At 43.1% G+C, this 15,228-nt stretch overlaps 1 protein-coding gene across 2 annotated transcripts; it reads right to left on the bottom strand.

Moving 5' to 3' along the window:
• Nucleotides 1-1,081: 1,081 nt before the first annotated feature.
• LOC311341214 (ectonucleoside triphosphate diphosphohydrolase 7-like) lies at nucleotides 1,082-15,135 on the bottom strand. 2 transcript variants are annotated; one of them, XR_014633295.1, is made up of 14 exons: nucleotides 14,605-15,110; nucleotides 13,668-13,853; nucleotides 12,996-13,201; nucleotides 11,503-11,653; nucleotides 11,148-11,251; nucleotides 10,630-10,689; nucleotides 10,360-10,508; nucleotides 10,019-10,185; nucleotides 9,637-9,838; nucleotides 7,658-7,777; nucleotides 4,158-4,243; nucleotides 3,594-3,755; nucleotides 2,833-3,193; nucleotides 1,082-1,419 (listed from the first exon to the last, which is right to left on the bottom strand). XR_014633295.1 is itself a non-coding variant. In XM_084466108.1 (14 exons), the coding sequence occupies exons 2-14, from the start codon at nucleotides 14,610-14,612 to the stop codon at nucleotides 2,977-2,979; spliced, it is 1,818 nt and encodes a 605-aa protein (XP_084322234.1). In that variant the 5' UTR covers nucleotides 14,613-14,782; nucleotides 15,024-15,135; the 3' UTR covers nucleotides 1,082-2,976. The 2 variants fall into 2 exon arrangements, 1 of the variants encoding a protein (XP_084322234.1); XM_084466108.1 differs by having other exon boundaries at nucleotides 1,082-3,193; nucleotides 14,605-14,782; nucleotides 15,024-15,135.
• Nucleotides 15,136-15,228: the final 93 nt, after the last annotated feature.

Here is a 15,228-nt window from a genome sequence, read left to right on the forward strand (position 1 = left end):
TTTTTAAAATAGGTTTCTGTACTCTATTTTTTACTTGACAACCAGGTCACATGACTCTGAAGACATCACTGGAATACACGGCCTCTATTGAAATTGAGACAGTGGACAGTGCAAATGGGTAGGCAGATTTTTCCATCTTTCATCTGGGTAGACACTCCCATCAGTGATGTCACGATAGGGTAGGTTGTGTAATGGCTAATCAGCATCACACGTTCTTAGAATAGGACCCCTGTTGTGAAAAGGGAGCTGGTTCAGTTTGTCATCAAAAGGTTGCATTGATAATCTTTGAAGTTATGAATGAGGAAGCAAGTGAGCTTTGTCTTTTATATACCTCAACATTCTTATGATGTAACACCCATTTGAATCGGTCCACTTGTGCCCTCTATAGTGCACTATTTAGGGTGTCCCCATTTTGTAGTGTTGTGTACAAATCTGGTCACCTATAAAGTGCACTTACTTACCACAATGCATCTATTTCTGCACTTTATTTCATGATGCATAGTGGTTTTCATTGTCATCAGATACATCCAATAGAGGTGGTATGGCACCGATTATTATTATTTTAAGTATCTTGCTTGTTTATGTGACCAATGCCTATTGGCATTGGTCACATAATAAGCATCCCAATTCCCCCTATACCTATTGTTGACAGTGCACTATATAGTGCTCACTTTGTAGGGAAAAGAGATGGAGGGAACAAGTGAGCAAAATCAAACACAGCCAGGGTATCGGCTTATCGGCTATAAGGCTATAAGTATCGGCTATAAGTGTGGTCTTCCACCGCACTTGGTCTCTTGATTGTATCCATAGACCTTATGTAAAGCTGGTTCCCTTGTAGGTCAGAACTGGCAGCGGTTTCATGTGACCGTGGCGAATGCTGAACGACTCCCCCTGCTGGTGTAAGTGTTCTGGTGTGTTTGGTTCAACACGCGCCAACCCAGCAACACTTCAGCATGTCGGGGGTTAAACGTTTTACGTTCAAAGTCGTTTCCCCATTGGTTTAAATGACCAGTTGAACAATAGAAAATAAACTGGGTCAAAGAAAAAAAAAAAAAAAAACGACATTTGTATTTATGAAAAAGCAAGGATTTATTGTACTTTTTTCACATGAAATTAAGCAATATTGCATCATTCAGAGAAAAATCAAGTCATTTCCATTGTATTAGTCTTTAAGATTGCACAATGCCCAGCTCTGTTCAGACATCCCTTAACTACTTGGTCAGGACTTGTCATGCTGTCCAATAGGAGCTGCAAGATTGTCGCTTTTAAAACATTTAAGCGCCCCACCGAAATCTAGAGAGTAGGCGAGACATACACACGTCTTCTTCTTCAGACCACCTTCAGGCCCGTCAGTAGTCTCACATTACTTGGTCTACGAGTGGTTGAAGATATGAGGTGTCTGCATCGCAGGAGTGACCACTGGTTATCACACGCAGCCAGAGGAACCAAAGATGGAGAAAAAAATGAAAAGGGCAGTTTGTTGAAGGTATGGAGTACGGGAGTGACAGGTGACCTCCAGGGTATATACCTCACTCCCAGCGCTTTGAACTAACGACCCAAACGACTTCAGTTGTTTGTCTTTGCACTCAATGGAGCCATTGAGCTTCCAATCCTGGGGTTGCTGGTTCAACCCCCCACCCCCTGCTCCATCAAAGAACCAGCGTTGAATACACACATCTACAACAGTCGTACAATTCTTGAGTTTTTGCCACACCTCCGCAATCAGTCCTGGAATGTATGTTTCTTTACAGTACACAAATGGTTCACCTTGACATGGTGGCCATTTTGGTTCCATTCCAAATACTAAGCAGGATAACTTAATTTTGTGCCATGCATTCCTGCTCGTTGGTCTTTGAATCATACATGGACTTAATGGAGGGTTTCCTGTGTTGGCGATTAACCCTTGGCCTACACCAGGCACCCTCCCTGGGTCTCTGATTTGATCAGAATTGTAGTAGCATTGAGTAGCAAGCTCACAATTAAGGAATGGCTCAATTAAACTTGTTTTCTGATACCTTTCACACAGTGTTGACAGTGTGAAATCAAGCAATTTGGAAATGAGGAAATACAGTTTCAATAAAGCCAAAGGGGAGGGGGGGCTGGTCTTTGCAAGTCACCATTTGTCCTTCATTAGCAAACCAACACGATCAGTCTATTTATATAACAGTATAGAGCCTTAAAGGGACACTGCAGGATCAACGCTATTGGACTGACGCCAAGTAGCTAGAATATGTCAGAACATACTCCTCATTTGGCCAACAAACCGAGCGGGAATATAAAATCCAAACAGATCCGGCCTGAACTTGCTTTGACGTTTTCCTATGTTTACAAGATCTCAGAGGTCTCTTTGAAATGTGTTAGCAAGAACTGATCTACAGCCCCATTTGGTATATTGATGTGTGCAGTTTGAGGTAAACTCTTCTGCGTATAAATACTAAATTAAAACGCTAAATTAAACAGGATTTCCTGTTCTCATCCCAGTTGTTTGAGCACGTAAGCATTGGAAATAATTACAAAAAGAAACATAAAAAAACCCACACAAAAAAAGGACAATACTACATGTAAATGAAATGAACCTCCAATATTTGAATTTGGCTCTGAGGTCATCAAAGCTGCGATGAGAAGCCATTCTGGCTAGCATTTTGCGCTAGCGTCTCTGCTAGCAGGCGTTCTTAAATACTTAATCGTTTAGACACCAGATGAAACGGGGTGTTGGTCAGTGAGTATCTGGTTCTCACTTCCTGTCATTGGTGGCGACAGAGAGACCGCTTTTAAAATCATTACATGGGGGAGGTTGAGCTGTGTAGCGCAAAGCACCGCTGTATCTCTCACCTCTCTCTCCTATCAGGCCAGCAAGGCGGTCCAACAGGGTCTCTGACCCTCTCTCTCCTCGTTCACCCAGGGTCTCTCCCACCAGTCCAACAGGGTCTCTGTCTCTTGCCCCTCTCTCGTCTTTCACCCAGGGTCTCTCTCCCATCAGGCCAGCAGGGCCTCCCCTTCCTCCACCCAGAGCAGGTCCAGGACCTCTGACTGCCTCTGCTCTCTCTGGTGGATCCTCCGCAGGCGCAGGATGTACAGCAGGATGGCCAGCAGCACCACCAGCACGCAGACGGAGAACAGGTGGTGGTTGTAGAGGAAGGAGGAGCGCAGCCAGCTGGGGTGGCTCTGCCGGAACACCTCCTGCTGCAGGTCCCTGGGGAGGAGGAGATGAGGGGACAATCAGAACATGGCCTTCTGATTGGATCCCTGAGGCGGGTGGGGATATACTCTGTTCAGGTCGGAGGTTTCTGTTTAGTAATATTACATTTTGTTTTCTCAGAACGAGACTTTTGGCAAGCAAACTTATGGTAAATAACTTTCTCATGTCAAATATCTTATAGCAAAGACCTCATGTTATGGTGACGGCGGGTGCTAGTTTCACAAGGTAAAAGTAGTGGGGGAGTGGTTATCTGGATATGCTCATCCAAACAACCATTGACCAAAAGACGCAGTGGAACTTCGACTTTGGAGTATGACTAAAAAACCTGCTGGTTCTTGGAAGCCCTCGTGCATAACCCTGGTACCGAGTCCCGTTCCCCTGGACCGAGGCTCACCTGAGTGGAAGGAAGCGGGTCTTGAAGAGAATGGCTCCCAGGGTCCACTGGACCTCCTTGTCGTAGACCAGCTGGGCGGTCTTCAGGCTGGGGTAGTCCTTGGGGAAGCGGAAGCCTGAATGCAGCACCTCGTACATCCAGGCTGACTTGAAGCACTGGTACCTGGGACAATGTCGGGGGTGTTGGGTGGTCAGCTGGAGCTAATGTCACCTTTCCACCTGATGTCCTGAGTCCTTGAGTCATAGAATTCTACAAACGTTGATGATGGTGTCTTACTTTAGTCTATTCATTTGGTCAAAGGGTTAAAGGTCTGAAAGTGTGTCTTACTTGAGTCTACTGAACTGTAGCAAGTATGTAAGATCTCTAGGTATGGCCGTAGTGTTAACCTGTATCTGTTGTATAGTAACATATGTACGGTCTCTAGGTAGGGCCCCAGTGAATAACCTGTATCGGTTGTATAGTAGCAGGTACGCAAGGTCTCAAGGTAGGGTCCCAGTGTAAAACTGGTATCTGTTGTTTAGTAGCAGGTATGTACAGTCTTTAGGTAGGGTCCTAATGTCTTACTTGAGTCTGGTAACGTCGGCCTGCTGGGAGAAAAGCTTGCTGTCCAGCCGTTGTTTCAGGGTCGACCACTTTGTGCCGCAGTAATCCTGGAGAGGAACCAAAGCACATGACTAGTGAAACAGCTGTCACCGTTCCCACGAAGGAGAAAAACTGAAGTCACAAAAAACCTTTGAAAATCCAACCCCAACAAATATAACCTGAGAGGCTTGTACTAAAAAGGGACTTGGTAGCACTGAGGAACTTGACTTGTTCTCAAGATGTTTACGACCAACCGATAAGATGCATAGCAGTCTATCTTAAAATGGTGATGGCTAAACTTGCTAGTGGGTTGCTTATGAAACATCAGTAAAGTCAGACCTTGCCTTTGGATAATTGGTGTACAGAGTGCATGGGATGATTTTAGTCTGAGATCAACGTTAGCGTTTGAATGATATAACACAAATAGGCAAGGCAACTTTATTTATATAGCACTTTTCATACTAACCCTAACCCTAACTCAAAGTGCTTCACATATAAACATTGTCATACAATAAAAAAGTAAAATAGATAGAAAATAAAGGCAAAGTTAAAAAAAAAAGCATTTTAGAAAGTGAGAAAATAAAGGCAAAGTTTGTAATAAAATAAAAAATAGATAGAAGCATTGTAGATTTACGATTTAGCAGAAAGCTAAAGCAAACAAAAATCTTCAGTCTTGTTTTAAAAGCTGTCAGAGTTGGGGCAAGTCTTAAATCCTCCAGCTATCCTCCAGAGTTTATTCCAGCTATTTGTTGCATAGTAACTAAATCTTGCTTCCCCATGTTTCGTGTTGACTCTGGGGATAATTAACAAATTGATTTAGTGGCCTAGAAGGCTTATGTAGTGGATATCAGTTAAATATTTTGGCCCTAAACCATGTAGAGATTTATAGGTTAGCAACATGATTTTAAAATCAATTTTCTGACATACAGGGAGCCAATGTAACAATTTAAGAATTGGTGTAATAGAATGAGTTTTTTTTGGGAGACCTGTAAGGAGACCATTGCAGTAATCAAGCTTGCTAGTGATAAAGGCATGTACAAGTTTTTGTAAGTCTTCAGTAGACATGAGCCCTCTAAGTCTTGCTACGTTTTTAAGGTGATAATATGCAGATTTTGCAACTGATTTGATGTGACTGTCGAAATGTAAATCTGAATCCATGATAACCCCTAGATTTCTGGCTTTGATTGAGGTTTTCAGGGACAGAGAGTGAAGGTGTTGGGTTACTTTAAGCCTTTCGGTTTTATCACCAAACACAATTATCTCGGTTTTGTCCTCATTTAGTTGAAGGAAATTTCGGCACATCCAGTCTTTGACTTGCTCAATGCACTGGCACAACAGATCTATGGGCTGATAGTCATTTGGTGATGGTGATTTGGTGATAGCGATACATAGATTTGCTTGTCATCAGCATAGCAATGATGGTCAATATTGTTATTTTGCATGATTTGCCCTAGTGGGAGCATGCAGAGGTTGAATTGAGAGGGTCCTAAGATCAAACCTTGTGGGACTCCACGTCATGTTTGTTGATTCTGAAACAAAGTCGCCAATGGAAACAAAGTAGTTCCTATTTTGTAGGTAAGACCTAAACCAATTTAAGACTGTGCCTGAAAGCACCACCCAGTTTTCTAATTTGTCCAAAAGTATTGTATGGTCTACAGTGTCGAATGCAGCACTGAGGTCTAGTAGCATTAGTATTGAGATTTTGCCAGTCTGTGTTAAGACGGATGTCGTTTACAACTTTAATAAGGGCGGTCTCGGTGCTGTGAAGGGGTCAAAATCCGGATTGGAAGGTGTCATAGCAACCACTTGATGCCAGGAAGTCACTAAGTTGCTGGAGGACAACTTTCTCAATGATTTTACTTATGAAGGGTAGATTTGATATTGGTCTGTATCTAGCATCTCCATCTAGGCTCCGCTTTTTTAAAAGGGGTTTGATAACTGCAGTTTTTAAGGCTTTTGGGATATTGCCTGATTGGAGAGAGTTGTTAACTATTTGCAATATATCTATTGCTAGGCAGTCAAAAACATTCTTAAAGAGGTTGGTAGGTAAAGTATCAAGACAACAGGTGGATGGCTTTAGTTGTGTCACAGTTTCCACAAGAGTTTTAGAGTCTGACATTAAAGCATGTCATTGCCACGTTACTTTTGCCTGAACAGGGTGGTAGTCCAACATTTTTAAAGTGGAGACATTGATGGCGCGTCTGATGCCTTCAATTTTATCAGTATAAAATGCTGCAAACTCATTGCATTTCTGTGTGGAATGAAGGTCAGGTGGAATTTGTGTTGGGGGCTTGGTCAGTCTGTCAACAGTTTTTTAAGTCTTTTTTAAGTCTAAATTGTAGGCACGGAGGCTCTCTTTATAGATGTCATGGTGAATATGAAGTTTTGTTTTATGCCATATGCGTGCATTCTTTTTTCTGGGCTGTTACAAAAGCAGCTTTTCTCCAGGGTGCCTTTTGCTTTCCAGAAATCGTTTTAACCTTATAAGGTGCAATGACATCTATGACTTTCAAAATTTTCAAGTTAAAGTTTTCTAAAAGATCATCAGCAGAACATGGGTTGAGAGGTGGTAGCAAGGAGATGGCCTTATTAAAAAGTACATTAGAATGTTCATTAATATACCGTTTTTTGACAGTATTTGATTTTGTCTGTATGTCGGGAAAAAAGATATATTAAAGAAAACACAGAAATGGTCAGACAGTGAAGGATAAGTCACAGAGAGATCTGAAACATTGAGACCCTTTGTGATAACCAGGTCTAGAGTGTGCCCCTTATAATGAGTAGCCTCTTTCACATGTTGAGACATTTCAAATGTGTCCAAAATGGTAAAAAGTTTTTTTGCACACTTATCATTAAAATCATCAGTATGAAAATTGAAGTCACCAGTTATAACTAGACAGTTAAGAGACCTAACATTAAGTAGACCCATCCTGATGGTGTTATTGATAGGCTTTAAGGTTGATTTTGGTTTGGAAGAAATAGGTATGAGATTTGAGAGGTTAGCAGTGCGTCTAAGTTTCCCTTTGTTTACTCTCAGTGGTTACAGCAGGAATACAAAAGTTGCTTTGTTTTGATGTAGGCAACCTTGGGTTCAGCAGATGATGCAAAACTTCCTTTATACTTCCTTTATACTGTGTCTACGGCTGAACCCTTTCTCTCAGTCTCAGTAATAATCAGGACTACTATCAGTACGGTCAGCTGGGGCGCCGCTTGGGTGTTATCAGACTGTGGCCATGACGTGGCGATGGTATCATTGACACAGATGCAAGTTTGATGCCAACATTTCTCAGTTTCATAAATTCATCTGGAAAATCATAAAGGGAGGAGACAATAAACTGTTTCACCTGTCTGGATACACTTGTACAACAGAACAGACCAGAGATGTACAACCTGAATTCAATGCAAGTCGCTTTAAGGAAAGTGTCTCGGTAACTAGACATTAAACAACATCATGCTAGTAGCTTGTGGGCGTGGCTACTCACCGTGGCAGCCCGGGCGTACTTGAGGCTGTTGTACAGTCCTCCTATCCTCAACACGTCCTCCATGCAGTAGTAGAACTCAGAGAAACCGTAGAACTCGCTGTTACTGAAGTCAATGGGAGCCTGGGGGGACGAAAACAATAACATCAAACATCACAGATATTAACCCAGGCCCAGAAACAGCTCAGATATTAAATATAATAAATATAATAAACAACCAGATATTTACCGATGTCTAGAAAGTGCCCAGATGTTAACCCAAGTCGAGAATTGTCACTTGTCTTTGACACTGAACTAAACTAGGAAATGCTTTTATTTTTGAGTGCTGTAGTGCAAAGTGAGGTTGAAAATATGTTTTAATAAAGACACATAGTTTAAGACGTAAAGAAATGTTAAATGGCTTAAATCAAGTGAAGGGATTTGAACAAGGTCAAAAGTTTAAATGGCGTAAACAATGTAAACATGCACACCATTCAAGAAAATGTAAATGGTTGGAAACAAATAAAGTGAGAGCTGAATGAATGAATTCCCAATCTGGCAACACTGCCTGCACGTCCTCCTGCTCTAACCTCAGCGTAAATCAATGAGACCAACTGAAAACAAAGCCGATATGGAACTTAAACTGTGATTTTGAAAAAAAAGTATAAACGTAATCGAAATTCGGTTTCCAGATTATTGAAGATACAAGTATGTTGATTTGTTAAACCTTTAAATGAAGGTTAATGATAAAATATTGACCAAGTTATGAAGTCTGAAGTGTCAGAGATTGTTGATTTCCATTGTAGAAAAATAGTATTTTAAAAGAATATTTAAAAAAGTATAAAATCTAATAATCTGAACATTTTAAAATTGGAATGGAGTCGCTAGGTGAAAAATTGAGGAAGGAGATAGGTCCCAAAATTTGTAGAGAATAATAAAGAAGAAAGAATAAAACCTAAGAAGAACAATAGTTGAGCGCTGCATGCAGCACTCTCCTAATAACATATCTGAACACAAGACCAAAATAATTCCCATTGGTTGAACAAAGAATTAATATACAAAGCATATGTCTTGGTCCACTGCTACTCAATAAACACAAATGAGCCAACAAGTACTGTACATTACGTTACACTAAACACGACAGGTGTACTGTGTAGGTATGTAAATACATTGTAAGCTAAAGGCAAGTGCCTGGGAATGAAGACTATGATTATTCTTTTAATGTCCAAGATAAACATACTAGATCACATTCAGGATTGTTTTTATGACATTATTAATGTACTAAATGTACTTTCTAACAACTGAATAGATAATCCAATATACTGTATCTATAGATCTACCTGTGTTGTGTCACTAAAAGGCATCCCTCCACGGTGATAACCCAGCAAGAAGCAGCTAATAATATCATTGTCACAGTGGCGCATCACAGGTAGCCTAATTAATCTGTGTTTTTGTAGACAAACCACAATCATGTTGTGTTGTTACTGGAACTCATTTTGAATAAGCGGCTATTCAGAACACATTAGAAATCTTTGGAAAATAATTATAAAAGTATCCCCCTCACTTGAACAGGAGCTAGTCTACTGTAAATTTATCAATGGAAGCGGTTTACGGAAAGCAAATGCTAATCTAGCAAACTCCCCTTCTGGGTGCACAATGATGTAGTCGGAATTAAACAACTCATCTGAATCTGGGTAAGAAAGGCAAACGTAGATCTACAGATATCTCAGTGTATCCCTTTGATCTTCCTCTGTTTTGTATGTTTATGTAACCATCATGTCTACCCATTTGGCACCTATTGCACCCCTAGCTGTCCCTGAAAGGATGGATCCCTCTTCTGTGTTCCTTCTCAGGGTTTCTCTCCTCTGGGTTTTGTTTAGTTTGTTGTTGTCCTTCAGAAGTATGGGGTGAGCTCCTTGAGACTGGAGCTAGGGTTCCATACTCATGGTGCTAGATGACACTGACTAACAGTAATAGTACGAGTGGGTGAACGTGGCTGTTACCTGGTAGACTCCCCGCGGGGACATGGTCCCGTTGTGGAGGCCCAGGAAGGGGTGCACGGCGTTCTGACAGCGGCTCCAGTCCCCCTGGCCCCGCAGGTGCAGGGTGTGGCCGTCCCGCGCCACCGTGTCGGACAGACCCAGCGGCAGGCAGGGGTCCAGGGAGGGGTTGTCCTGGCTCAGGCCGGTCTGGGACCCCAGCAGCCTGGGTTAGACACAGGGGGAGGGCGTCAAAGGTAAGGTATAAGTCCATGGGAGATACTATGGGATTTATTACAGAGGCTTTGCGGTTGTGGCCGGGTCACAGCTGCAGAAGGAAATAAGCTAAAGGGTGAATTATCTTCACAACTTTTACACCTGTTTTTGTGTGCATGTCTGTGTCTACCTGTTGCTGGCCAGTGTGCTGTTCACCACCAGGTCCTCATATCTCTGGCGGGCCATGTTGCCTCCGAAGCCCAGGAAGGTGGTGACGTAGACACGATACACGTGCTGGGTCTTGTCTACATCACAGCCCAGATTGAACTCCGCCAGCAGACTCTTTCCCGCCTCCTCCTTCCACAGACCACACACACACAAAGCGTAAAATAGTAAGTTCGATCCCCGATTTCTGCAGCCCTACAGCTCCTTGATGACCTGTATCGGAATTCCCGACACAGGTCGCTTTGTCGCTTTGCGTCAGGCTATGACGATAAACTATGTAGAGGCTAGTTAGCATGATTTCCTCACCTCTTGTGGGGAGCTGAAGGTGACTGCACTGGGAACCTCATAAGCTATCTGGAGAGAAGCCCCGCCCATGTCCATGATGCCCACGGTACGACGCCGGTTGATTGGCTGCTGGTGCGTTGACCCCGTCGTGACCTCCACGGTGGCATCCTCTTCAGAAAGGACAAACAAAAAAACAACATTGGTTTCAAAATGCCTACATTTGTAACATAAAACACCTTAAAGTAAAATTTGTAACGACATTTAGATTAGTTATGTAATGGTTCCACTCACCCTCCTCCGCGTGATCAAACCGGCCCAGAACAAAGTTAATGCCAATCCATGCGTACACGCCTGGGCCAGACACAGCATGCCACCCCCAACAGCACACAGTCGTTAGAAAGAACACAAACCCAACAAGGAAACAGAGGTCAGAGCCAGAGGTAGAGCACAGTTTAGTATAGGGGTTACACTGTTGGCTGGGTACTGGGAACCCAGCCAAAAGGTTCTGGGTTGAACCCCAATGTACCCTGTTAACATGTAGATATCCATTAGGAAGATGCCCTAACCGCTACCTGCCCCTACCATGTGTGTATCTAAAGTGGTCCAGAGAAACAGCTTCCATTTTTACAATGGAAAAGGAACTAAAATCTCAACGAGCAAGTGATCAGGAACATGCCTACGGTGCTTACATTGTAAAATACATTAGAGTTAACAATTATTATCTTCCCTTCAACTTCTTCTCCAATCCAATAACAATTTTCCCCTAAAGAAATACCCCAGGATGCTCTTGGGCTTGCTCTTGGACTTACCTTCCTGCTTCCCGGAGATGACCTCAGCGTGGGAGTGAGAGAAGAGGAAATCAAACTCCATGGGTACGTCTGTGACCAGGTCCTCCAGGATGGCAGCCTGCTGGCTGCAGACAAGCAGAGCAGGGCTGTTAGGAGGTGTGCAGCAAGACACACACCACCGCAACAAGGCCCTGGCTAGCTTGAAGCTGGCTAGCACTCGACATATACCTGGCCATGTCCATATAGCATATCTTGTCCATGGTAAGCTTGGCCCTGGCTAGCTTCTACATGGCTAGCTTGTAGCTGGCTATCTTGTAGCTGACTTGCTTTGACTTACTTAACTTGACCTGCTTAACCCTGGGTAGCTTGTCCCTACCTGTCAGGCAGCAGCCTCATGCCAGCAGTGCAGAGGATGTAGAGGGGGGTTTCCTTGTGCTTGACCCGGGGTACATGGGCTGCGGCGAAGTTGAGCAGCGGTTGGAGATAGACGTTGGCTTTCTCGGGTGTCTGGGCCAGGGTGGAGATACCTGCAGGCAACAACACACCTTTTAAAGCATACACAGCATAATCAAATACATCTAATTAATAAAGAAAAATGAATAGTCAGCTTGTGGCACAAATCCATGACCCAAAATACTGAGCACCTGGACTTCTGACCCAGGAGTTTCCACCTGTGTACATGGATTTTCTTTACATGGATTATCTTTTGGTAAACCGATGTGTCTCTCAGACACACAAAGTTGTCAAAACACTTGCTTGAGCACCTGCTGATGTGCTCTCAAATGTACAGGCGTTGACCTACATGTGCCACGGAGCAGTTATGTGAGCAAAAGGGTATTAACTATGTGCCACGGAGCATTTCAAAGACGAGACATGTGTATCTAATCTCACGGCCACAACGACAAGAGATAAAGCCACGTGTGTGTGTGTGAAACACACACATGCTACCAACAGTTTAGCTACCAATGTAGCTAAACCGCCAAAGCTTCCACTACCCACCAGATCAGCGGACCAAAGTCCATATCTACTACATTTCACATATAGCCTTTATTGATATACATCTATCTCTAAAGGCGTATGACAGGCTTGTTATTTCCCACAGCCTGGTATCTGCCATTTGTTTAACATCGTTTAGCTGCTCACACACTAGGAGCCATATGTTTGGGCTAAGCCTCATGCTGTTGCGAGCAGCTGTTCGGTAGCAATGTAGTGAACATGCTGCCAACGTTTGGTTGCTAGTGCCAGTGAGTGATGATGTACATAAAAACTACGATCTCCATGAAGCCTCACAGTGAAGAACAGAGTTCTCACAGCCTCACAGAGTTGAACGTGTCCGTGTTTAAATATCTGAAAATTGATTAGAATGGTGGTCCCATTTGGGTGAAATTCACATTTAAATTCATTTTTTGCAAGTAAAAAAGTTTAAAAACAGCATTCTGTGTTCAGTGTTCTTGTTTTTCTTTGCCATGCAGCAAATCCTGTGGGAGGACAGGATTCACCTAGTGGCCATCATGGTTGTAATCCTCAATTTTGCAGTGGAAATAAGGTTTGAGATTCGAGGAAATTTTCATAATTTTGCAAAAGCCTTTAACAGTGAATTTAAATGGAGCAGGGAAATTCACACACACTGGTCTTGGAGCGTGTTTGTGTGCCTTCCTCCAAAATGTTGAGCTACCCATCGGTAGCATGCCAAATGATAGACTAGTTGCAAACCATCCCTAACCCTAACCCTTGTATCCAGTATTGATTGAAACCATATGGTATTCTGGTGTAGTGAACATCATGTATGTTTATTCGATCACAACATCAACAGCATTGTCTCTCGGCCGAGAGAGTAAGGCTGCACAGCTCAACCGTCCCAAAGCTCACCAGGTTTAATCTTCTTGACCACAGGCTTCCTCTCGCGGTCCTTCATCTGCCTGATGTCCAGCAGGGTGTGGGGGTTTCCATTGTGGGGGGGCCAGTAGTACACAAAGACCCTGGAGCCGCTGCTGCCACAGTCCACCACCACCCCATAGTTCAACGCTGGGTCCTGCAGGTTTGTTGCCTCCATGGACTCAGCCAGGTAGAGGTACCTGTGAGGTATGGTCAGCCATACGTTTAGTATGTAGTCCTCCTTCAGCAGACATTGATCCACAGGGACTTGCATTGAACTCACAATGGAGTAGTTAGGAGGCATCTTGCTTTAGGATACCTACTGGTAGAATACTATTGTGTTTGAACCCAGAAACTTTGGGGAGTCAAACAGCCAAACATCTTGACTAACCTGCCACTACAGAGAACATAAAAGATTCATAAAGAGGTATAAATGATAAGCGAGGCAACCGCACAAAAGAAAATGTTACCTCAACCAAACATAGATGTAGCCTTTGCCACCACACATTTGGTCAGTTCAGAACAGTACTACCACAGCTACGCGTTGTTGAATAGTTTGACATTATAACAGTGTTTATAACCAACTCTAACTTAACCATCTCTTGAATAAACGTAAACCATGTCTAGTACTAGTCTATTACATCCTAGCGAATGGCTTCTACTGACTTGTTGACTGAAACCCTGATTTGGTGGCGAGGCCCCCAGAGCTGGTGGTGGTTATAGGACAGGAGGAGCAGCACGGTGCAGGTGAGGAGGAGCAGGAGCAGGAGCAGCCTCTGTCGGGGAGCACAGCCCAGGGAGAGAAGGGACACACTGCAGTACCAGGAGGCTGGCAGGCAGGAGAACGTGATCCTGTGGAGCCAGCATAGAGAGAAACACACCACCGGATAAGCCAGTAAGCAAAAACAAGGTTTGTGTCTGAAATCAATAACCTAATCACTTAATTTCTATTTAGTACATAAAATTCGCTGTTCGGACACTGGCAGTGGTGAATCAATTAAACTTCATGTCGTGGAGGTTTCTTTGGCCCCAGGACCCACCTGGGGGTCCTGGGTATTCCATAGAGATTCATTAACAATAAATTCACATCACCATGTGAAAAAGGTGAGATGATTAACATGCCTCTACTTGTTTTGTTGTTCATCACTACAGTATTCCCCTTAACAGCTTTCAAACACACCAATTATCAAATACAAACAACCAGCCATGCAGGCACAGACCCCTTCTGTGACCAACAGGTTGCGAAACCGCCCCTGCCTTAAACCATCAGGGAGTTATTTTAAATTAATTGGAAACTGGATATTCTATTATTTTATTTTGCAGTAGTACAGCATTGGGTTTGTTTGTTTATCAATTTGACAGAATAAGGCGATTGTCTTGCCAATTGTACAGATACATACAATATTGTATAAATATGTACAATATTATATAGATCTATACAATATGAAGGCTATTAATATAAAGACAAACTGCGTTGTAATGCATTAGGATACAATAAAAAAAATACAATATTTAATACCAACTATGTTATTACTGATAACTATTCTATTATTAAATAACCAAACCCTTAAGAGTTCCGATTGGCCAACAACCTGCTGCTTACCTTGCCATAGGTCCAGGTGACTGCCGAAGCAGTTCTCAGCTCATGGTGCACCAGCCTTCTTTAAATCATCTGACCGCATTGGCCGTTCCTGCTACCTGGGAACATACGGATGTCCCCCAGATACATCGACCTGGCTCCCCGACTTGCTCTTAAATTATCCCCTAATGGTTGTTAAGAGCTGCCAAACAGCGGAGGCAACAATTAATTTAGCTTATAGTTATACAACCAGCTGGCAACTTGGCACCGAAGTACTCGAAGCGATGTAGAGTACGAAGCCATCAATTAAGACGCACAGGAAGAGCTCATATGTGAATGAAAATGTCAACACCGGCCGGCTACAGTAACTATTATTTAGTGTCGTTATAGTTGTAATTATATAGCTATAAACGCTTTGGTGTGTATCATGACTACTTAGTTACCATAGTTAAAGAGCGGTCTTGGGTCCTTCTTTCCCAGCCATGAAGCCTGTATTAGTTTACAGATGGGTTCTGGTTATTATTCCTGTGGTATACTGATGTTCCTTCTTGTTCGCTTGAAATAAAAAGCCTAGCTCTACTACGTGACGTATATCCGGTAAAGACTCGCATCAAGCCACGTCACCTCCTCCTGGACGGAGCAGCACCA

This window comes from Micromesistius poutassou (genome assembly GCF_964030765.1).
Source record: "Micromesistius poutassou genome assembly, chromosome: 3".
In the NCBI taxonomy this organism is placed as follows: Eukaryota; Metazoa; Chordata; class Actinopteri; order Gadiformes; family Gadidae; genus Micromesistius; species Micromesistius poutassou.